Source organism: Drosophila arizonae, chromosome X (genome assembly GCF_054131065.1).
Source record: "Drosophila arizonae isolate 15081-1271.41 chromosome X, UAZ_ARI_1.0, whole genome shotgun sequence".
Lineage (NCBI taxonomy): Eukaryota > Metazoa > Arthropoda > Insecta > Diptera > Drosophilidae > Drosophila > Drosophila arizonae.
The window spans coordinates 15083517-15107565 of record NC_142927.1 but is presented as its reverse complement, the minus strand read 5'-3'; the positions used below and the strand labels follow the sequence as shown (position 1 = coordinate 15107565).

The 24049-nt window shown below is 39.4% G+C and overlaps 4 protein-coding genes across 20 annotated transcripts in view; 3 read left to right on the top strand and 1 right to left on the bottom strand.

Annotated features, from left to right (window-relative positions):
* Appl (amyloid-beta-like protein) overlaps window positions 1-8083 on the bottom strand; it is a 70034-nt gene extending 61951 nt beyond the window's left edge. For 9 of the 15 annotated variants that reach the window (XM_089475885.1, XM_018016694.2, XM_018016693.2 and 6 more), the window contains exons 1-2: window positions 7930-8083; window positions 6322-6563 (exon numbers count right to left, since the gene is read on the bottom strand). In XM_089475885.1, the coding sequence (XP_089332011.1) occupies window positions 6322-6396 (75 nt within the window). In that variant the 5' untranslated portion in view covers window positions 6397-6563; window positions 7930-8083. Of the gene's footprint in view, window positions 1-6321; window positions 6564-7712 lie in introns of all 15 variants that reach the window. The other 6 variants (XM_089475887.1, XM_089475886.1, XM_089475891.1 and 3 more) reach the window with 6 other exon arrangements.
* The window catches only part of LOC149267940 (uncharacterized), a 293596-nt gene extending 279514 nt beyond the window's left edge, over window positions 1-14082 (top strand). For all 3 annotated transcript variants that reach the window (XM_089473160.1, XM_089473162.1, XM_089473161.1), the window contains 2 exons: window positions 13429-13651; window positions 13705-14082. In XM_089473160.1, coding sequence (XP_089329286.1) covers window positions 13520-13651; window positions 13705-14040 — 468 coding nt within the window. In that variant the 5' untranslated portion in view covers window positions 13429-13519 and the 3' untranslated portion in view covers window positions 14041-14082. The remainder of the gene's footprint in view (window positions 1-13428; window positions 13652-13704) is intronic.
* On the top strand, window positions 11223-12208 carry LOC108619886 (lysozyme). The gene is made up of 3 exons (XM_018016702.2): window positions 11223-11502; window positions 11583-11732; window positions 11797-12208. Exons 1-3 carry the CDS (start codon window positions 11238-11240, stop codon window positions 11940-11942), a joined length of 561 nt encoding a protein of 186 aa, XP_017872191.2. The 5' UTR covers window positions 11223-11237; the 3' UTR covers window positions 11943-12208.
* A 3048-nt stretch (window positions 14083-17130) lies between the features above and the next one.
* LOC108619885 (uncharacterized) lies at window positions 17131-19209 on the top strand. Its single transcript, XM_089473159.1, has one exon. The coding sequence runs from the start codon at window positions 17631-17633 to the stop codon at window positions 18975-18977; it is 1347 nt and encodes a 448-aa protein (XP_089329285.1). The 5' UTR covers window positions 17131-17630; the 3' UTR covers window positions 18978-19209.
* Window positions 19210-24049: the final 4840 nt, after the last annotated feature.

The window sequence follows — 24049 nt, the reverse complement described above, 5'->3', positions numbered from 1 at the left end:
CGCACTCACTCAAATTTGAGCTCCCTTCTTATATAGCAGTAGCTTAAGCATTTATCTTATCTCTCTTTCTAACCCCCTCTCCCTCTCTCATTGCAACTAAATTTATTTGGTTTCTAGTTGTTTTCTAATTTTCTGATCATCAGAGAAATCAGTTAATAGTTCAGAGTCCAAGTTATTGTCTATCATTTAGGCTAGGGTATTTAATTGTCGTCAGGCACACAGAAACAATTATGTTGCTTATCTTGTCGTGTCATTCGGTTCGTTTACTCAGCGCCACCTCGCCCGCCCCCCACTCGCCCCTCTCAGCCCGACCTGTACCTTTGGCTTGCTTTCGCATTTCGTTTGCTTCATTTGTTTAATTGTGTGACTCATCAGCCGAATCGTCATTCGCAGCAGCTACATGATGATTATGAAGCATGGCAGCAGCAGCGGGACAGAGGGGACAGAGGGCGGGACAGACGACGACGGCATCGACTTGGGCTTAGCTGAAGAGCCGTCACCCAGCGTCTGCCGCAGGACAAGTGTTGTTGACCCATGCGCCCAACGGCATTTGTATTTGATCAGGACGAGCGGAAGGGGGCGGGGTCAGAGCACACGAACGGCAGCAATTGCAAAAGTTCTTGCCACCAATACCGTTTCAATAACATCTTATTCCAATGCAACACAAAAGAGCACGAAGACGAACGATAGAGGAAGAGAGGAGCAAAAAGAAAAAAATGAGACGGAAAAAAATAAAACGAGCTCTATTCTATTTTTATGGCCTAGGCCTCGGGCAGGACGGTGCAGGGATTGCGGCAATGTAACTGACTATGGCTTTAGCTTTAGCTTTCGCCTCGGCTTTAGCTATGACATTAGCCTAAAACAAAGCCAGTGCGCTTGGCTGACTGGGTGTCCGAGCAGGAGCAGGAGCAGGAGCAGAAGCAGGAGGAGCCGGAGGAGGAGGAAGCGGATTGGGGTCGGGGTTAGCGCCTTTGTGTCAACGTTGAAATGAACAAAATGCATAATCGAAAAAATCATTGAAGCGTTAACGCTTTGTAACTGGATATGGGTTCAGATATGATAAAGGGAAGACTCTGACTGACTAACTGGCAGCAGGCTACGAACATGGCAAACACACACACACACACACACACACACACACACACACATACACAAAAGCAGAAAAAAGCGCTGCACAAAGGCAGCAGGAGAAGAGGTCGACGGGGGTCGGCGGGGCCACAAAATAAGAAGACAAATAAAGCGAAGCAAATGGCGCAACGAATTCAAAGCCAAACCAAAACGAAAACCTAACGAAACCAAACGAATCGAAACGAGTCGCGTCGCGTCGCGTCGAGGCGAGGCGAGTTGAGGCGAGTTAAGAATTCGAATTGTGGCTGAAGGACATAGCCAAAGCAAAGGCTAAAGCCAGGGCAGGCAAAGGCGAAAAGAAAAGGCAAAAGGATTTCAGGCACTGGCACTGGCACTGCAAATAGAAAGGAAGTGGGGTCAGTGCACACTCACATATGTGCGAATGTGTGTGTGTGTGTGTGTGTGTGCGGGGCAGTCTGTCTGTCTGTCTGTCTGTCTGTCTGCCTGTTTGCCTGTGGGCTAGTGGGTGGTGTATGGGTGGTGTGCATGGACTGTGACACCACATTTTATGAATGTGCACGAACAGCAAAAGACGGCAACAACAACAACAACAACAACATCAGCAGCAACAACAACAGCAAAGTGGATGTCAACGTGGACGAGGACAATCGTCAGTGAGGCAGCGAACGACAACGCTGCTGACCAAGTTGTTTGGCATTGCCAAGCCTGATAAATGCTAACAGGCACCACCACCACCACCACTACCACAACTAGCAGGGGGTGGGTAGCCAGAAGGTGGTGGAGAGGGGACATTGGTGAGGGGTGTTGGCCAGATGAGCTGCAAGTGCTGTGCCAGTGACTAAGTGCATGCAATAAATGCGAGCGTCCGGCCAGCCATGATTAAATGCAAACGCAAAGGAGCACGGCCAGCGAGCAGGAGCAGCAGGAGCAGCAACAGCAGCAGCAGGAGCCAGTCGATATTGATAGCAACAGCAACAGCAACAGCAGCAACAACAACTAGTTGAAGGCAAACCACGCATTAACTGCTGCCCAGTTTATTTCTTTCTTTTTTTCGCCCCCCCCCCCCCTCCCATTTCCCCCCTCTCTCACTCTCTCTCCCTCTGTGTTTTTTAAATCGTTGGTAAATGGTTCTCCATTCGATATGTCCGAGCAGCTCAAATTGTGCACTTTTGCTCATCATTAGCGGTGGCCAGGCAGCAAATGCTTTATATGCCACATCTATATATAGATGATATGCATGTATGCGTGTGTGTGTGTGTGTGTGTGTGTGTATTGATATGTGGTCAACATCACTTAAAGCAAAGCTGCTTAACAACCAGCGTAACAGGCACAACTAATGCTTGAGCGGTGGGAAATTCATTGATTTTACGAGCTTAATATACTCAATGTACGCATTACACTCAATGTAGTCAATGTACCCAATATACTCACTATACTCAATATATTCAATATGCTCAATGTACTTATTGCAATCAAAGTGCTCAATATACTCAACATACTCAGAATACTCAATGTACTCATATTTCTAGTATTTATTTAATATGCTCTGAGCTGAGTATATCTAACATTTAAATGAATTACTAGTGATTAAAATTAAATGCACAGGAGAATATCATATCACTCAATCGTTCATCAATCAAGAGAGCAGATGTCATGCACAGCTACTGAGAAAGTGTTGAGAGTTCACGTGCCTGAGATGGTATCAAAGTTAGCCTTTGATTGGCGTTTAATAACATTAAAGCAACTTAAATTTCAGAGACTCAACTGGGACAAGTGCTATACAACTTAATCATGAGGTTATATCATATATCATATAAGCAAATGGGGATTCTCAACAGTAAAATTCATCCAACAACTCTTCTAGTTATTGTGAAGAAGAGCCACTGAGAAAGAAATGCGACTTTCATGACAACTAACAATCTGAATTTTCCAGAAGCTAGTGGAAAAGCGGCACCAAATTCATAAGACTGATAGGCAGTAGACGATATGTATATATATTGCTGCCAAAAGATAAAACTTGAGACTACTAATTTTTTGAAAATATACTTCGAAAATAGCTTAACATGATTATTAACACTAACATGTACTGTTATTAATTTAGCAGAGCTTGAGTTAAACGCTTAACAGAGTTCTGTTAACAGCATAACATGTTGATGGGGAAGAGGGAGGAGGTATTAAATAGTTTTTGTTGATTAGCCCATATATGAAAATAACAACCAACTTGTTCAGGCTCTCTTCAATCTTGGAGTACCGTAAATCAAATTTAAGGAAATTCATTTTAGCAATTCACTGCAATTGATGTGGATGTACAGCTGCGGTAACAACATTGCACTAAATGTTGCATCAAAAATGTAGACAGAGTAATATTGATATCTAAAATCATAATACAGTCGAGTTCCGAATAATAAGTGGATCAGTTTTTCTTTATTTACAGAGAAATTCAAATTATCGAGAATTATCGAATGTTTTCGATTTATTGCGCTAAATCAAAGCGGGGTACAAATTATCGAGAATTGAAGTATATATTAATGAAGTATATATTAAGTGTATATTTAACTTAAAATACGTTTCAAAATCTTTTAAAAAATATTGCATTTGTTGCTATGATTTTCTAACAGTACTACAAGTACTACTCCCATTTGTTTTTACCACAGGTGTACGAGGGCCAGCTCTGTCATGTTGATCATGTACAGTAAAGCCTATCGAGTCAGCTCCTATCTGATTCAGATACAAAATTACCAAATAATAGATGATTCATGTGATAGAGTCATAAAGCTTTGCAACAACAAACTCAATTTGATGCTGGGGAGTGTTACCAAAGCAAGAGCAAGGGACTCAGTCAAAGCTATTGCTCAAAGGAGTGAGTGAGTCATGAGGGAAGTACGAAGCGCCTTCATGCCAGAATTCATATGTTATATAATCAGCGGATGATTCAAAGTGTGTGTGAATTAAATGTAAGCCAACTAAGTGAGCCTCGGTCCACGGCTCGTGAGTGGTGCAAAGTGGTGCAAAACTCATGGCGATGCAGCAATTAAGAACTTTCTGTGGTTAGCAAGCAACGGCAGCTAGTTTCAAGCCATACGATTCATAATGCGCATTAAAACAATTGCGAGTTGAGGCCAGCTGGAACGAGTTTAGTTGGATTGCAGTAAACATGGCCAACGGGCCTGGCAGCCAGCTAAGCCAGCTGTGCGTTCCACGAATTGACAGCCGACAGTTTTGTACCGACAATCAAATGGCCAACAGCAGAGCACCCCACACCCCACACCCACCACCCCCCACCCCCTGCCTGCCATGACTGAGCTGAAAGTACTTGAATATAGACGGCGAGGACTTTGTATGGGTTGTGCGAGCAGCGGGCTTCAGGCAGTCGATAGACTCGGACGGTTCTTTGGGCCTGGACATTTTGCTCACTGCGCCTCGCATGAGTCAGAGAAGCGCGTGCGACGAGTCCTTTCAAGCAATATATATATATATATATATATATATACAAAATACAAAAGGACTCAAAAGCAAGAAAAAAAAAAAAAAGAAAATAGTAAACTGAAAACAACTGGAAAATACGTGAAGCCAACCACTCGCAATGCAACTTGTACGTAAGCAACCACCGACAACAACCACAAAAAAGCAAAAAAAAAAAAAAAAAAAAAGCCAGGCGATGCGTTGGCTCTGATAACGCGCACGGCAAATGTTGACGGCTCGCTGACGAGCGACGTGTGGGAGTTGCTGCGGTGCAGCCGGCAGGCAGTGGGGTGGGTGTGGGTGTGGGGGGGTGGGGGTTCGTTGTGAACATGGATGGATACAGTGCCTGCAAATGGTCGGGCAGCAGTGACAGCTAGAGGCCTCTGCCCTGGGTCACTACTCATAAATTGCTGGCAACAAAGACCAGCATGAATAGCGGCATTAAGGTATCAGGCAACACAGACACAGACACACACATACACACACACACACACAGGGACACGGCAAAGGATATTCAGCTAGGCGAACATTGCAAGGCAAAACAAATTGCAAGCAGCACACAAAACAAGGTAGCCAGTGTGGGTGGTGGGGTGGTGCGGTGGTTGGCTGGCTGGGTGAGCGGGGGTGGTTAGAGAACCTGAAACGGTTGCAGCAGCTGGCCAACTTATAAATCAGCTTAGTGTGTTGGCAGCCCTTAAAAACTAGCATTCTCGCTGCAGCCCTCCCGCTCGTATTATAGCTCTAACTATGTGTTAGTGTGCGTGTGTGTGTGTGTGTGTGTGTTAAATTTGATAGGTTTTTAGTTTTTGTTTCAGCGTATCTCTACGTTCCATTATATCACTTTTGCGCAAATTGTTTTGAGGCTTTTAGCCAACAGTAAGAAGAAGAAGAGGAAGAAGACAGGATAAGTAGATGTAGAAGAAGAGAAGCAGAAGAAATGGCTTTTAAATGCATTTGAATATGCAATGTGCTTAAGCCAAGCAATCGATGAGCCGATTGAGCAGCTCGAAGCTCGAAGCTCACAGAGAGCAGAGCCAGCTTAAAATCTCAGCTCAAAGCAGCTACCAATATATATATGTGTGTGTGTGTGTGTGTGTGTTTAAGCCGCTTGTATGCCATGGCAACCCTGGCAAAGGAATTACGCTTGTTGTTGTTGCTGTTGCTGTTGCTGTTAATTGCGGCTGATAACAATGCGTGAGCGAGCAATCAGCGTTGCGTGGCTTCAAGTACTTTTCTGCTTTTCCACATTTGTTTTCCCCGTTTTTGCAATAGTCATCATTAGTTAATGAGTTGTTAGTGCACACCTGCTGGCCAGCAGGTGCGACTTTCATATGCAAATTGCTCGAATTGCGTGTTGTGTAAGTGTTGCCAGGGTGGCGGCTGGCGGTTGGCTATCCAAAACAAAAACAAAAAAAAGAACCCAAAAAAAAAACACAAAAAAAAAAATAATAAATAAAAAAAAAAGGCAAACGATAGAATGGGTGAAAGAAAAACCGTTCAATTAAGCCAATATTTGCGCACACTCGCGTTAAGCTGTGCGTGTATGTGTATGTGTGTGTGTGTGTGTGTGTGCGTGTGTCTGATTGTGTGCGTGTGTTTGTGTAAGGACAAGCGGCGAGAACTGAGTCTCTTTTTCGCTGGCATATTTTGCGGCTCGCTTAGAGCAGCTCGACTTTGTCTCTGTGCGTGTGTGAGTGTGTGTGTCAGTGTAAGTGTATGTGAGTGTGTGTGTGTGTGTGTGCGCTAGGATTTTGGTATTGCATGACTCACCTGCACAGTGCCAACGAGCACGACGGCTGCCCAAAGGCTACGCAGCAACAAATTACGACGCTGCGAGGCGCACATTGTTATTTCAATTTTTTGTTGCTTTTGTTTTGCTTGCTTTAGTTTTTGTTTATATATGTTTATATATATTTGCTGTTGTTGTTGTTTTTGCTTTCAGTTTCTTTGTGTGTTTCGTTAACACTTTGTGTCCACTGTATGACCACTGTTGGCTGCAACTGCAACTGCAACTGCACGAGTATGAAAACAATCAAAAAAAAAAAAAAGAGAGAGAGCAGAATGTAGAGCAAATGGCGTTAGGAGTGATAGTAGCAGTTGAGAAGCGCAGAGAAAGGCAAGCGCAATCAACGATCAAAGCTTTTTATTGTTGATGTTGCTCGAAAAAAAAAAAACTATGCTGCGGAATAGTAGTGTGCGTGCATGTGTGTGTGTGTGAATGTGAGTGAGTGTGTGTGTGTGTGCGTAGTAGTATTTTATTGTAGAACGTAGTAGAAACTCGTGGCATACATGAGAGAGCAAGCATGAGTGAGAGTGAAAGAGGGGGAGATGGAGAGGGAGAGAGAGTCTACACTCAACTCTCAACTCTGGAGAACTCTCGCCACTCGCTATTGTCTACACTCGCTGCTCTCGACTAACTGCACATCATACTGCGTGGGCCCTGGCTCAACTGAAGACAACTGAGTCGAGTCGATTTACTTATACTCTATATACTCTCTCTCTCTCCCTCTCCCTCTCCCCCTCTATTTGTACATCTGGCAGGTCTGTCGGTTTACAGTTGGGCAAAAAACCCATTCGGATGAAAAACTATTTGCACTTGGCAGTCAATCGGAGTTCGTGGAAACTTATGGAAAAACAGCTGCAGTTAGTTCGACTAGAGTTAAGCGTCGCCAGCACAGCCCACATTTAGTCACTCTCTGTCTCTCTGTCTCTCTTTCTCTCACTCTCTCACACTCGCTGGTTTCATCTGATAGAACTGCGCACGCACAGCACACACAGACACAATCGTGCTCTTACACACACACACACACACACGCTCTCTTTCTCTCGCTCTCTCTCTCGCTTTCACTCCTTGCGCCACTTGGAAAAAAAACCGTAATTTTAAATCGAAGACAGAGAGAAAAAAAAAATTGTTTTTTTTTTGTTTTTTGTTTTTTGCACAATAAATTTATATATATTTTTCTAGTTATTTATTTTCTCTTTTGTGTTAAGCTTTCTTTCATTGCTTTTGCTTATTTTTCACTTTGTTTCTGTGTTTCTTCTTCATTGATTTCGACACGCACTCGAAAAAAAAACATAATCAAATACAACAACAATTTTAACGCCGACACAAGACACGAGCCAAAAAACAAAAAAAAGTTTAGTATTTCACTCTCGCTCACTTGGTCACTCTCTCTCTCTCTCTCTCTCTGTCACTGTCGCTCTCTTTCTCTTTCTCTGTCTCCTGTGTTGTAGAATTTTGTAACTGGCACTCGCTCAAGTCCTTTAGCTGCCTTCCTTACGTGCTCTCTCTCTCTCTCTCTCTCTCTCTCTCTGTCCTGCTCTCTCTCTGTTTTGGTATATATGTGTGTACGTGTGTGTGTGAAGCAGGTTGACAACCTTGTGCTGCTCAGTCACAGTTATGCTTCGAATGCACCAGGAAACTTGCTGAGTACCTAGCGCTGCGAACGCTCACAAACGACTGCAACTGGCGCTGGCTGGACGGATAACTCGTTGGCTTTGCCGGAGTCGGTTCCCGGTTCGTGGTTCTCGGTTCGCGGACTCGGTACTTCGACCTCGAGCCATAGCTTACGGCAGATTGCGCATGCGCCTGCCCATTCGAATCGATATTAAGTGCGAAACGTTGCTTCTTGCACTTGCCACAGGGGATGGAAATTCGTAAGGGTGTGTAGGTGTGTGTATATGTGTGTGTGTGAGTGTGTGCCTGCAGGCATATGTGTTTGTGTTGCTCAAAGCAGCAGCAGCAGGTGCTCCATATGTGCTTTAAGGGTTGCTGAATGAAAAGCTCGGCTTGCACTGGAACCAGCTGCGTTATCAAGCGAACTAGTTCGTGCCTAGTGATAGCAGTTCTTAAGCAATATTTTTGAAATGTTTTATCGAATATAGTTGATTGAAATAAGTATGAATTGTTTGTCAAATTGCTTTGCTTGAACTGCAGTAGAATAATCTGAAATAAGTTTCAGCGATCCCATTGTTACTCTAAATCGAGTTCTATATCATAACTGAATGATTATTATAGTCACATTTTGAGAATACAATCAGTCTAGTTTGAGTTTATTCCAACATGCTAGAGACTATGCTGAGCAGAGTTAAAAAAATATTTATTAAAAAAAAAAATCAAAATCGTAAAAATTTTTCGGTATTGTAGGAGATATCACGAACCTTTCTATCATCCCTTTAATCAATAAAATATCTGTATGTCGCAGAAAATTCGAGTTCGAAAAATTCTATGTATGTTTATAAACACACAGAGCGGAACACTTTCTCAAAATCTGTTCGTTCAAAAAATATCGGTTAAAGTTAAGCTCACTCGAAATCGGAATATCTGAATTTATTTATTTGAGTAAAAATCCTACTCAATAAAAAATATATAGCCTAATGAAAAATGTGCATATAAAACAAATGATTTTTATGATTAAATAAAAATATATAAAATGTAATGTTATATATACAAATATCATTTTTAAATTTGTAAGCAAAATATTTTGAAATTTGTGAAAAAAAAAAATTTTAAATAACAGTCGCTAAAAAATCGCAATAATTTGAAAAAAGAGTCTATCCCCTTGAACCAAATTCATTCTCGATAATTTGGAATTCTGTGAAGTTTCGAATTATCGGGACTAATTATACCAAAATTAGTCTAAATAGTTAATAAATTTGATAACAATTACATATGTTTATTGTATTTATGATATACAATTAAATGTATTCATCAATCAAAATATTCGTCAATAAAAATTCACTCACAGCATCCTGTGATCGTAATTGCATAGATTCTATTTCAAATATAACGAATTTTCTTTCTCACATTCATTTTTGAAATATCCAGCATAACTTAAATGTTTGGTTTTTGCAATGTCTTTTTTTATAATCGAATATGAAAACTGTACGTAAAATTTATGATGCCCTATGTATAATACTATTGAAGAAAAGAGAAATAAAAAACTGAAGTATTCAAAAATGCAATCGAAACATTATGAGCTTAAGTATTGTACATTTCACCACACTCAATTCGCAATACATATATATCTATGTATATGTAGACGTATATGTATATATGTAGCATGCAATAAACTGAGATTATTTGTTTCATATGTCATATCTTATATACAGAAACATCGCTAGCTAATAAAAAATGTGAACATTGCGAAAATCAAATTCAGTTTTTCAAAGGAGTATTAAGATGTCTCGACTATGGATTCTTTATAAAAAAAAAAAAAAAAATCTTTTTTTTTCAATTATTAATATTTTTATTATTTAAACATTTTTTAGTTATAGTAAAGAAAAATTTAAATAATTTTTTTCTTTACTTACAAGAAATATAATTTGTTTTTAGCATAGCAAAAAAAAAAAAAAAATACTTAAATATGAGTAAAGATATATTAAGGAACATGCGGAACATAACTATAATTTTTCCCATCGAGCCTATACATATTATTATTTAATTAAAGCCAATAAGAAATTTCAATTTTATTTGAAAGCAGAACTATTTTTTTTTTTTTTTCAAATTTAAAACTATTTGTAGCCTTAGCTAAAATACAATTTTCTTGCAAACGGTGGAAAACTGTCTGAAGTTTAATTTGAGTGAAAATATTTTCAATATTTTATCATATATCTTTATTTCTTCAATCGTGGAGCTTAACTTAACCGATGAACTCGAGTTGAGAATATTTTCCACTCTCTTCAAAATATACCCTGTTCCAAAATAATTACGAGTATATTGGCTTCTAGAATTTTAAATATTTGTTGAGGTATGTACAACAGGAGCAGATTTCTGCTTTAATTATTATCAGCTATAATCGGACATCAGATTCAACTTATATAATGTTTCAAAAATTATTTTGTAACACATCAATTGCGGTTTTTGCAGCTATGAAACTGTCCGCTCGTTACAGTGTATCGATCAGTCGTTACTTTTGCTGATTTCATACATACTTACAGAGCGGTATGTGTCTTAGCTGCACGCTTTGTCTTGGTGTATGTCCCAGCTATGCGCTTTCCAGTGGTTTCTATCTATACTTTCGTTGAGTGTCTATCTTTCGTTAAGAACTAACTTTGTTTTCTGAGGTGAAAAGCTATCAAAAAGCCACAGAATCGCAACTTATTAAGATTGATTATATTAGAGCTGTTATCTTTTAAATTTAGGCTTTTCAAATTTAGAATTTAGATTAGAATACTTTTCGCAAGATTGTTAGATATTTTAATAGGATACATTTTTATTAAAATATTGTATTAACTGAGCTAAATATGATAAATAAATATGATATAAATTTTTAGAATATCTTTAACTCTTTCTACCCGCCAAGATGAAAGTCTAAAAATCGATTTCTAACTGAATTTTATGAATTATTATTTAGAGTTATCTGTAATCTAATATATGGCTGAATCGGCTATATACCTAAGTCAACTTAGTTTCGCGTCTTGCTGGCAATATGGCCTATGCCGTATATACACGGTATTACATGATACTTGCTTTTTAATGAGAGCTCAACTCTATCGCAACTCTCGCGTAAGATTTAATAAAGGAAAATGCTGCATTATAAAATATGAGGTCTTCATCAGGTAAAGGTCAATTCTAGAGAGCTGAAATTTCATGGGAATAGCCCGGCAACTGTTGCTGCCAACAGCGAACCCATTAGACCCGTCAGTAATTAGATCTATTCGAATCGCATTCGGCACAACGCAAAATGCGACTTATCAGCAATCGTTTGTCTACAGCAGCAGCAGCAGAGGCCGAGAGAGAGGCAGCAGCAGCTGGGCCTAGAGATCACGTTCAAGGTGGAGCACAGCTGGTTGGCAGTCGCAATATGAGATCGGCAGTGCTTGCACTGTTCTACGTTGGCTTGTGGCTCAGTTTGGGAGCTCAGGTGCTGGGCAAGCGCTATATGCGCTGCGAGCTGGCCAGGAAGCTGCTCGAGCAGCACAGCTTCGAGCGCAGCCTGCTCAGCAATTGTGAGTGACAGAAAGAGAGACAGAGAGAGAGAGAGAGAGAGAGGAGGAGAGAGAGAGAGTCTTAACTTCCGCACTTTCAGGGATATGTCTGCTGGAGCATGAGAGCGACTTGGACACAGCCAAGCTGACAACGAATCCGAATGGGTCGCGCAACTACGGCCTCTTCCAGATCAATGAACGCTACTGCCAGGAGAGTCGACGTGGCGGCGTTTGCAATGTCAAGTGTGAAGGTGAGCCGGGCTTAGCACGCCCTACTAATGCTCTGCCCCTATTAATGCTCTGACTTCATTCAAGACCTGCTCGACGAGAATCTGCGTGAGTCCGCTGCCTGTGCGAAACGTATTCTGGCTTCCGACGGATTTCGCCATTGGAATGGCTGGCAACGCTTTTGCCGCAACAGCCAGAACCTGCCCAATCTGAAGCTCATATGCGGCATATAACTCATTCAATTGCTCCCACACAGAGTCACTCTCTGCAGGAATGGGCATGTGCCTCAAATTACAGTAGCGTGCGAAATAAGCAGCTAGCTTCAAGGGAATTATGAATTGTTATGAGTGTATACGAAATGTGATCCAAGAGTTTTTAAAAATTAATTGCAAATTATTTTATTTATATGTATAACAACCAAACTATTAAGCATTGTAATTTTTCATATATTTTTGTATGATCAATATTTAATAAAATATAATATAATATATACAGACAATTCTTTGTCTAAACGGAATTTGTTTAATATTATAAAAGCTATAGAAATTATATATTATAGAAAATATATTATATTTTGTATGCTTGATTACTAAAAAAAAAAATTAATTGTAGACTTTCCATACTATAAAATAAAATTATTTTGATTGATAAACTAAAATAAACAAGTAAGAAGGCTCCAGTCGAGACTGCTCGACTAGGAGATACCCTGAACCCTCCAAGCTAATATTCTAATCATTCTGGACTTCTTTTATGCATACACGTGCACTTATAAGCACGCGCTCTGCTGACTGCGCAGTTAGCAGCGGCTGCGCTTGGGCTGCGCTGCAATGTGAGGAATATTATGAATAATTTCTTTTATAGACATACAATCTTATTGAAACTTCAGAGCGTAAGCATATGGTTAAAATGTGTGCACATTCCAAAGCACAAGTCTCTAGTACTTGAAATGCGTTTTTTACAAATTGTTGGCGAAGGGGGCGTGGTATATAAACTCTGTAGATTGCAAAATCTTTGTATCCATTAACTTTATATACAACGCAAATTTGAAGACTCCAGGTCCAAAAGTGTTCAAATTAGGCTGAAAAACAATGTCGATTTTTCGATTATTCTCGATAAAAAAGTTATTGGACGAGTTATCGAAAAAATAAGATAAACTTGTACTGCCTATGGTATACACGAGTATGCATGCCAAATTTCAGCTCTCTAGCTCTTATATCTTCTGAGTTCCTTTAGTCATACGCACGGACGGACGGACGGACGGACGGACAGACGGACAGGGCTATATCGACTCAGCTCGTCATCCTGATCAAGAATATATATACTTTATGGGGTCTGCGATGATTCCTTCTGCCTGTTACATACTTTTCACAAAACCATTATACCCTGACTTCCCATTTTCAATGGGTTCAGGGTATAAAAACCGAACTAGTTCTTTTAAAATCCGATAACGAAAGTTCGCTTGCGCACCTCTGAAATATGTTCGTGCCTTGCTCAGCATCAAACAATCTAGTAGTCTGCGTGGTTGATGTCACACTTGTATGTCAACTCAAATATGCTGATATAGCTTCAAATATATTGTAAAAACTAACCGTCTTACAATAAAATGGGAAAACGAAATTTAAAAGCTGAATCGGTAATTTTTTATATTTTTTACATTTTTACATTTTCGAATATTAACTAAATGTAAATATTAATTAATTTAAATGTGAATTAATTTAGATACTCGACGGAAGGGTTTCTCCCGACAAGAATATGCAACGTAAGTGTTAAATTTAGATATTTAATTAATATGTATACATTTATTTAATATATGGATACATTTTACATATTTTGTCTCCCAACAGCGGTTTCTGCTGCCAGTGCTACTAGCGCTGAACCGGCTCCATCTATTGCAGGAGCAGTACCACCAGAACCACCAGAACGTACTCTACCGCGTCGGCGGGTAAGTTTTCCTTTTTGTGTCAATGCGCCAGCTACCATTGATTCGTATTGCAGGGACGTCCACGTAACAGTCAGTTGAACTCGGTGGTTATGGGAGAAGACAGTGTCAATAACACGAATGACACAAGAAAAGTAATGCTGCGTTCGATAAAGAAACACAAGAAGCTTGTTGCCACTGTCAATAATGGCTTTGAACGCGGTCTCAAGCCGGAAATGATCTTAACCGCATTTCCTTACGAAAACGATCTAATGTTTGTCGTAAAATTTAAGAATCGTAAGCTGCCAGAATTGATAACTGCCCAGCAGCTGAAGGTGCTTGACATAAGACTGCTAACTCAATATTACGTAAACAATCTACGTTATCCACATAATGAGAAGCCTACGATGTAATATTGTTTAAATTGGCTTTAATTATTGCCCGAAAATAAAAATATAAATAAAATACCACTCATTTAATAAAATATAAAAATATTTCGAAACCATTAAAAAAGTTAACATCAGTTGCATCGATCGGGAGATCGGGATTCGAACCGCGACTTCTCGATCGAGCGTCATGCAGCTAACACACTACGCCACCTCACTTCTGCTAGTGGCGCTGGCAAAACTCAAATAGATTCACTGCTGCTACGCCATCTACCAAAACTAAACGAAACTAACAGCTGATGTGATTCAACGAATGTTTCTAGAAGAAGTTTGAATGTATGTGTGCACACGCATACGATGCTGTTGAAGCTGCTGCACGTGCGTTTGTTAATTGGCCAAATATTTGATTATTTTTTAATAATTTTTGACTGAACGGAATTTAATGAAACTTTCAGCATATGATCTACATATTATATTGAATATTTGAGAAATTTAAAAGAAAGAAAAATCATTCACAATTACCTATAGTGGCATCTGATTTGAACTTGAATGTTTTTACTCGATAAAAACATAACGGGATGATTTATCGAATTTTAAAAGCAAACTCGACGTCCCCGCTGTATATACGGTCATTAAAAAAAATTGAAGTCTCTAGCTCTTATATCTTCGGAAATCGAGGCGTTCAAACATACGGACAGACAGACAGACGGACAGGGCCAAATCGACTCAGCTCGTCGCCCTGATCAAGAATATATATACTTTGTGGGTCTGCCACGCCTCCCTCTGCCTGTTACATACATTTCAACAGAAGCATTATACCCTGATTTCCCATTGAAAATGGGTTCAGGGTACAAAAAGTTTGATTTATTTTAAAAAATTATTAAAATAATTTTATAATAATAAATTATATATTTTGAGTCTGATAAATAAAAAAATAAAAATAAAAAAAAAAGAAATTGCAGACTTTTCAAACTATAAAAAAAAATATTTTAATTTAAAAAAATAAAATAAAAATGTTTTTAAAATTATTTAAACCAAAAATATATTGTCTATTTAAAATATATAAATATATTATATTTAAAATAAAAATAATTGTTTTTTTTTATATAATATTAATACATACATACATATATGATTTTAATAAAAGCTTTAGTTTGAAAAAAAAAAAACAAAACAAAAACAAATATAAAACAATAAAAATGTTTTCATATATTTAACTACTTTATTTATTTATTTTATAATTATTAATAAAGGTCGAAATTTAATGCATATCATGTTTTCCTTTCTAAGTATTTATTTTTAGCTTCTTTTTTTTTTTTGCCATTCACAAAAAAGACTTTAAATTTGATTCATGGAAGTATTATAATGCGCAATACGCTTAACATAAGAGCTGGCTCGACTTTTATAGCCACTACTGTAGGCAGTTGTTTACTATCTAGTATGCACACTTGCACAGTCAAAGCTCTTTGAACATTTTGCGAGTTAATCTTTTTGTGGCTCTCTCCCACTCTCCCACTCTCTGTCTCTCACCATTTGCTCTCGCTCGTGTCGCTAGCGCTCCGACGCCGTCAGCTTATGGGGCTTTGGGGCCTCTGCCCGCTTCAGGGGGATTTCATTAAGTGACGCCAGCTGAACCGAGGCAAACGTTTGTGAAACTTTGTTCGGCTACTGCAGTGAGCAACGTGCTGTTTAGTTCGATTTGGACTGTCTGCTTTTTTGTTTTCGTTGTTCATGTTGTGATGAAATTATGACAACTAGTGCGCAGTGGTTGCATAGAACGTACTATATCACAATATATAGTATATCGCTATGTTAATATAGTATATTTATAGTAGATGCATTAATCTATGCATGTGTGCCTGAAATTGAGCCCCTGCTTCACATATCTATGTGATTCATCCAAACTATATATATATATATATATATATATATGTGTATATAGCTGTCTGAGTTGCAATAAATCTATCTGGAAAGATTGTGCTATTCAGTCTCTTATCTACAGTGTGCCAAAGCTGTTGTCTCTACAATTCAGTGGACCCAAAGTATTGAAGAGTCTTGATATGTCTCCACTATTGTATATGTACATAAAGGCCAAAGTAAAGACAAGCGAAAAGCATTGAGATATACCTGTAGTAAACGTATATCTAGTTGTGTTTGAACGAAATCTTAGAATTATGCTCCACTTGATCCGAATTGTGAAGTGATCTAATTAAAATATATAAATATGTATACATATATACATAAAAATATGCGATCAAGTGAAGGATCCTCAATCTGTCATGAATGCCATAGCTAGAAAGGACTTAGTGTTATCATTTATTTTTATACCTTTTTTTTTCAACTTTTGTTTTTATAACCTCAAAATAAAGCTGACTCAGACATATGTAAATAATTTTAGTTTTTAGAAGATAATGAAAGTCCAAAAACTAAATTGAATAAGCGTTGAAGAGTCTATGTGAAACTTTTGAAATGCTTCTCACAAATGTTTCAAAAATGTTTATGAAATAAAGTAAATAGCTAAAATATTGCTTGGGACTGATCAACTTAAGTGCATATATAATAAATAACATGCTCAAAAGAGTAACATGCTCAACTTAGACTCAGTTCATGTACCTAACCTCTAAAATTTTCAACATAACCTCAATTGTTCAACCCAGTCTCAGCAATACAATACCATCAATATATTGACCAATTGACTAATGCATGAATAGCCCAATGCACAATATATTGTGGCTGTGGAGCATTAAGTTGATCAATGAATAATGAACATGAACATGAACATGAACATGAACCAGTTCAATTAGTGCATGAACCGTTTCGCATATGGAACTGTGGAGCATTACATTGAACATTACATTATTAACAGAGAGATCATCCAATTAGAACTAAGCGACGTATGGGCTATAGAACCATCCAGAACTAAGAGGGCTTAAAATAGAATTTCATCAGAAACGCAAACGACAAGGTTCGTTTACTGATTCATGAGGTTGCTAGAGAGTTCACTTGCATATTTCACCATATTGTGAAACCCAAAGTCTACAGGAGGAAATGTGTATGTAATTATATATGGGAATATATATTTATATATATATATATATATATATATATATGTATTTCTGTATATATATTTGTTATATTATGTATGCATATGTCTGTGTGTCTGTGTGTATGTAGTTGTTCATATCAAAACGGGCTATTTTTATAAGCCCAAGCTCTCACGATTTGACTGTGACGCATTAACTGACTCCACAGCTCAGTCGAGCGCGCGCCCTCTCGCGCTCTCTCTGTTTATCATTATCTTTAGCTCGCTCTCGCTCATTATCTTGCTCTCTCTCTCTCTTTGCGGCCGGCGTCGCTGCCAGCGTTAAACGTTTACAAACGTTGACCGGCGCGTATAAAAGATGCCAGCCGGAAAGCGTTCAACATCAGTTAGAAGCTTGGAGCTTTGTGGGTCACTCAAAGAGCGATAGCAAGAGAGAGAGAGAGAGAGAGAGAGAGAGAGAGAGAGCAATAGAGAGAACAATAGATAGAGCTAGGAAGACAACACAGGAGAGCAGAGCTATTGGTATTGCAATTCAAACACATCAACAAGGATAAGCGAAGCATATTTGCCCAACATGGCTGAGGAAGCTAAACGCAATGAGCAGCTGCAGGACGCTCAGGAGGTCATCGATTGTGACATTGAGCTCGAGAAGGAGCAGCCGGAATCCACGCAGCGGCCCGTGCTGCCCAAGAGTAACAAGCTCATCAAGAAGGCTCTGAAGAAGGCGCACAAGGCGCAGAGCATGCTGTTTGAGGCTATGGAACAGCTGACCGAAGCGCAGGCTAATTATGAGGCGCAGTGCATGCTGCAGGCGGTGATGGAGCTGCATGCTAAGGATGAAAAGCGTCAGTCCAAGCGGGCCAAGAAACCCGAGAAGAAGCAAGCCAAGAAGCAAGCCAAGCAGCAGCAGAAGGAGCAGCCGAACCAGAGCCAGGATCCGAACGAGGAGAAACGCGACCGCAGCAACAGTGTCAGCTCCACATCCTCGAGCTCTTCGAGCTCCTCGAGCTCCTCCAGCTCATCGAGCAGCTCGAGCTCCAGCTCGGAGCAGGACTTTGGCCACGGACTCTTTGGCTGGCCTGGACGACACGGCCATCGTCATCATGGACGACGCGAGCGTTCCAGGTCGCCATCGCACTGGCGCAAGCATGGCCACCATGGCCATAGGCACGGCCACGGTCCGCACCATGGTCATGCTCATGGTCCGCACCGCGGTCCTCATCACGGACCCCATCACTTTGGACCCCATCACTTTGGACCCCATCACTTCGGACCCCATCACTTCGGACCCCATCACTTTGGACCGCACAATTTAATGGCCCGAGGCGGTGGCTTCGGTGGCAACCCTTGGCCAATAATGGAGAAGCAGTTTTTTCGGGGCAGCGGCCTGCCGTGGGCCTTGGATGCGAGCACGGCTTGGCCGAGGAGCCGATCGACATCTAGCTCGCGCTCCATTTCACCTGGCAAATCGGGTGCCCGACAGAGCAGGGCAGACAAACGGGGCAAGCGCCGTCAGGGACACGGACACAGACACGGAGATGGCCGCAAGGGTGGTCACCATGAGCGTCGAGTGAGTCGCTCCAGCTCGAGCTCCAGCTCTAGTTCCAGTTCCAGCTCCAGTTCCAGTTCTAGTTCCAGTTCCAGTTCCAGTTCCAGCTCTAGCTCTAGCTCTGCTAGTGAAAAGAAGCAGAAACGTCAAGGATACGGCCACCGTCGCGGTCCTCATGGACCACATCGGAAAGAATTCGACCTCGAGCTTATTGACCTCGAACAGCTTTTCCGTTCAGATTCGCCGTGCCGTGAGAAGTCCAAGAAGCACGGCAAGCACTGCAACGACAAGGGCAAGGGAAAGGGCAGAGGCAATGGAAAGTGCAAGGGAAAGGGCAAAGGAAAGGGCAAGGGCAAGGGTAAGAACAAGTGAACTGACAAGCAATGAAATGGTTGGCCTGACGCACTGCCTCCGACTCCACTGATTCCCAACGATATCTACTGAAAAACTGCCGCATTACGACCTTATTTTTCACACATTTCGCGTATATCAACAATATATATATCTTCAATAAAACGAAAAAATTATATTTAAAAATAATATGTATACAACATGTATATAATTATATATAAAAAAAAAAATAAAAATAAAATAAAAAAAAAAATTATATGATATGAAAGACTATACAAAAAAAAAATCCTATTTATCTATATATAGGTTTGTTTTGCAATTATAATCTAATGTTTATCAAAATAAATATTATAAAAAAAACAAAGCAAATAATTTAGCTTCATTTGGGAAATGGGTTTATATTAATGGGCATAAATATATATATATATATATATATGCATATATGTATGAATGTATGTATAAATATGTATATCTTTATACATACTTTTCACAGCAAATTTTAAATCAATTTTCAGTTTTTGCTGAGCCCCAGGCTGAATAGACAATTATTTATCTAAAATAGTTTTATGCTTATTAAGCTCCAAAATAATCCACTTAATCACGCAATTTGCATTCTGCATTTGCCAACCCAAAGTATTTCAAGCTTTGACCATACTTTTATATAGTATGCCACATTAAATAATTATTTCATTTCATTTTAAAACACACAAAATTTAAATATGGAATATTTATGAAATAGAGTGATTTAGGCAGAGAGAATCGTTTAAGTTTTGAGAATCGAACATTTCCAATTTCTCCAATTTCTTATTTTTTCAGATATTTGAGGAATCTTACAAATTTTAAAAAGAAAAATTAAATAATTTGAATTCTCATATATCAATTAAATAATTGTTGTCATTAACATTAAGATATATCTAACAGGCTCTAATGCAGTTTTTCAGATCTAAACTTATGCTTAGTATTTACTGCTAACTTAAGTCCCATTTTAAATTCTTTTTAGTTCACATTTAGTAAAACAATTTCTGTTCATCTTAAGAATATATTACAAGTTTCTGAGATTCGAAACGGAAATAAGACAAATGTTACAATCGGGTGTTACCGACTGAAGAATGCTCATTCACAGCACAAACGTTGTCGGAGGATGTCTTTAGAGGACATAACCAGTAACTCAGTTTACCTTAAATAGCTTCTAAGATACTGGAAAATGAATTTTTTGATGTGCCAATGTCGAAATGGTTTGCGGACGGTTACCCAGCATAAAACCAATACGCTCATTTCACTTAAGTGAAAGAGCATAATAATCGCTTTAAATTGTGTAATGTGTTATTAGTATTAGTAATATTTCATTTGTATTAGAACTTATCGATAAGTACTTAATTACAGTGGCAAAAGCCCATTCACATATTTGCTGAGTGTCCTGTTTAAATCAAATGACGACTAGCTGTGATTACAGACCTTTGTTATAGCACATAATAATGGAAAATAGAGCAAACTCAATTACGCATTGCTTTGCATTGTAATTTGAGTGTTTTGTCAAATAGATAGATAAGAGCTAAAGCAGCGAGGGGAGTCCCGAACTATAAATACTCTAACAATAACATCAATCGTTTTGAGTATATAAGTAACATGAATGGGCTTATGTACATTCATTAATATCATGTCAATAATTTATATGAATATATACTTTAAAAAGACATTCGTAATATCATTCCCATCGAGTGCTATCACACTCTGAGTAAACACAATACATGAGCTGGCGCTTGCTTTCGTTATCGCAAACGGGAAACGGGCTTTTCCCAAATACCATGATAAATCGCAGAAAAACACATTCGATAAGTCGAAATCAATCGCTGAGTTGCTTTAGTTGTATATTTGTATACCCTCTACACACCCATTGCACAATGTGCATTGTTCAGATCGACTTGATGTTGGAGGGGCATAGGCATACCCAAGTGTTCCCAGAGGGGAAAACTGTACTCAACTGTGCTGCCTAGTCGACATAGCAAGTCACCTAACTGAGTAGAAAGTGGATTGTAATAGAGAGTATATAATAAATATATATACTGATATATGTAAAAATAAATATATATATATATATATGAAATTTTATTTTATATTTACATTCTTTATTTAATTATTAAACTTAATATCATTTTATTTAATTTTTTAAATAATATTCACAAACTCAATGCCAAGTGATTTCACTTGTAGTGCACTCATATGTGCTTGGGTACAGTTGTGTCTCGCTGTGCCTTGCTTAACTGGCGTTAAGAGCGCGCGTAAGAGAGCAAATACTGGGAACAGTTGGCTAATGCTGGGAACAGCTCCCCTTTGGGAACAGCTTGTTGGCATTGTGTGGGCACAGGCATTCCAGCTGTTTGCTGTTCGCTATGCTTGGCTGTTGGTGGTTGGACCAAGTGGAGCTTAATAATGCAACAGCCACACACCAACACACACCCACACACACCCACACACACCCACACACACTCACACATAGACAACGACGCACCGTTACACTGACCTGTTCACAGCATGAAATGTAAATACAATTTAGGAATTCTCAGATTTCACATTTTAATTGCAGGCAATGTGCGCAAGCAAAACTAAGCAACGCGGCTGTGGACAGCCACCGCATGTATAATGTATAGAGGTGGGTGTGGTGGGTGGTGGCAAGGGGTCAGGGGTTAAGGGTTGATAAGGTGCTACGGTCATGAGCTAAGCTGCGAACGTTGCTCGCGTTTCACCTGGCACTTTCTTTTTTTTTTTTATCAATTTGGTTCCCTTTTCTTGTTGTTTTTGCCGGTATGCCTCATCAACAGGTGTGCGTGGGGATATGTGTGTGTGTGCTTTAGTAATGAAAAATTTCAAAGCGAAACTTAATTCAATTCTGTGACAATGTGACAGAAGCAGGAGCCCTTTTTTTTTTGTTGTGTTTTTTGCTCTTTTTTTTTGGAATTTTTTGCAATGGGGCTTCATTGTCAGCGGCAGCGACATCAACTGTGCTGAGAGCTGTAGGAAAACTGCCAATCCGTGATTTATTTTAAGCGCACTGCTTCATTTTATTTCCAATTTACTTAAAACACAAAATAAAAATAAAAATAAAAAAAATGGTGAAACCAGCGCGAGCGATTGCGGCAGCAGCGGTGGCACATAAAATGAAATGCAGGAAGTGGATTTTTGAGCGGAAATAATTTTGCCACATGTTGGCAAATAAACACAAGCCAAGCTGGAGATGCTGTGATGTGAGCGGGCGCCAGCAGGCCACCCAGCCGGTCTATGGGCAACGGGCGGTGGCTCAAAGCCAGTCAGCCAGGGAGTCAGCCAGCCGCCTTTATCGCTAACAGCTTAAAATTCAATATAAGTGCACGATTCTCTTCCTGCTCCATTTGTGTTTTATGAGTGTGTGTGTGTGTGTGTGTGTGTGTGTGTCTGTATACAATCTCTTCTTCGTTTTGTTTTATGAATCTTTTGTGTGTGCGTGAGTGTTAAAAGTAATTTTGTGGCAAGTGTAGCTAATGCATAAGCTGCCACATAGCCTCCCCATCTCCTCCTCTCTCCTCTCCCCACGCTGAATTGAAAGCTAAGGTGAGACATTGATAACAATGGCAAGATAGTTGTTATTGTCGAGCTGGGCGTTCAGCATTTGGCCTTAATTAGAAGTTCTCCGTGCAGCCAAAAAGTATGCAGCACTCAATGAAAGCCCCTTGTGCGAGATAAGAAAACAAAGCGAAAAAGCAGCACATAATTGAAACAACAGCAGAGAAGTCAGGAGATTCGTGCCATGCAAATGGGGTTAACTGGGGCTAGCTAACAAATGAGGTGGAGAGTGGCCGTACAGGGTATGCTACGTGTGGTAAGTGGCAGTTGCATCAACAACACTGCGGTGTCTGGGTGAAGCTGCCTGACAGGCCAGAGCAAAGCAAAGCAAAGCAGAGCAGAGCAGAGCAGAGCTCGTGACGCATTTGGTATGCAACACTTGTCCGGCAACCTTAACAGTGTCAGCCAGCGAAGGCAAACACAAAAACAAACCAATACACGACCAGTTCAGTTCAGCAACAACAACTGGCTTTGTTCTGTGTGCGTGGCAACAAAAAGTGCAGCTGCCGGGACAACGCTGCGTATGCGCAATGTGAGCGCAAACAATGCAAGAGCTTGCGGACGTGCGAACGCAACTCCTGCTTCTATTTTTATTCTCTCTCTCTCTGGGCAGGGGGCGTCACTTGTGGGCGTGGCACCGGCCACAGCATAGGCGTGTTGCTGCTGCATCGTGGCAAACATTTTAAATGCAGCCGTATTCAAGCAGCTCATTCAACCCTGTCCTGTGAAAAGCTGAAAGCGGGCAGCTCAGACTAAAATATATAATTTAATATTATGTTTTATGGTTTAAATTTTATATTTTATATTTTATATTTTATATTTTATATTTTATATTTTATATTTTATATTTTATATTTTATATTCTTATATTTTTAATTTTATATATTATTCTCTTATAGGGTATTCTAATTTCGATCATGGCTGTCACATAAAATATACTTTTGCTCCCTTATTGATATTTTTATATGCCATTTCAATTGGCGCGAGGAGCGAGTGCGCTTACCCTTGTTGCATTTAAATTGCATTTAAAAGACCAATAAATATTTGACTTAAATTGTCTCTGATGAATAATTGCTAATTAATTTGTATGCAGCGTAAATGGCGACCGCAGCGTGTGGAATTAACAACAGGCTTAATTAAAACAAGACGGTTATAAATTTAAAAAAAAAAAACAATCCGATTGCCATGAAAATTATTGCGATTGCAACTAAATTAGATTTAAAGCAAATATGATTGCACAATTTACTAAAACGAAGCAAAAAACATTTGAGGAGACGTAAATAATTAAATTAGATCCTAACAATTGCCAGAAATTGCTTCATTGTCTAATTGAAATTGAATTTCTACCTTTGTTTGCTAATTCAATTCAATAAGTTAGTGAGTTGCAGATATAAGTGATAAAAGAGTTCCCAGCAGGGGCCTGAAGTAGCTGAGGCATTGATTGCTATAGCCTCTGTTTTGTTTCGTCTGCTCAAACAGATTGTGAGCCGAAATGA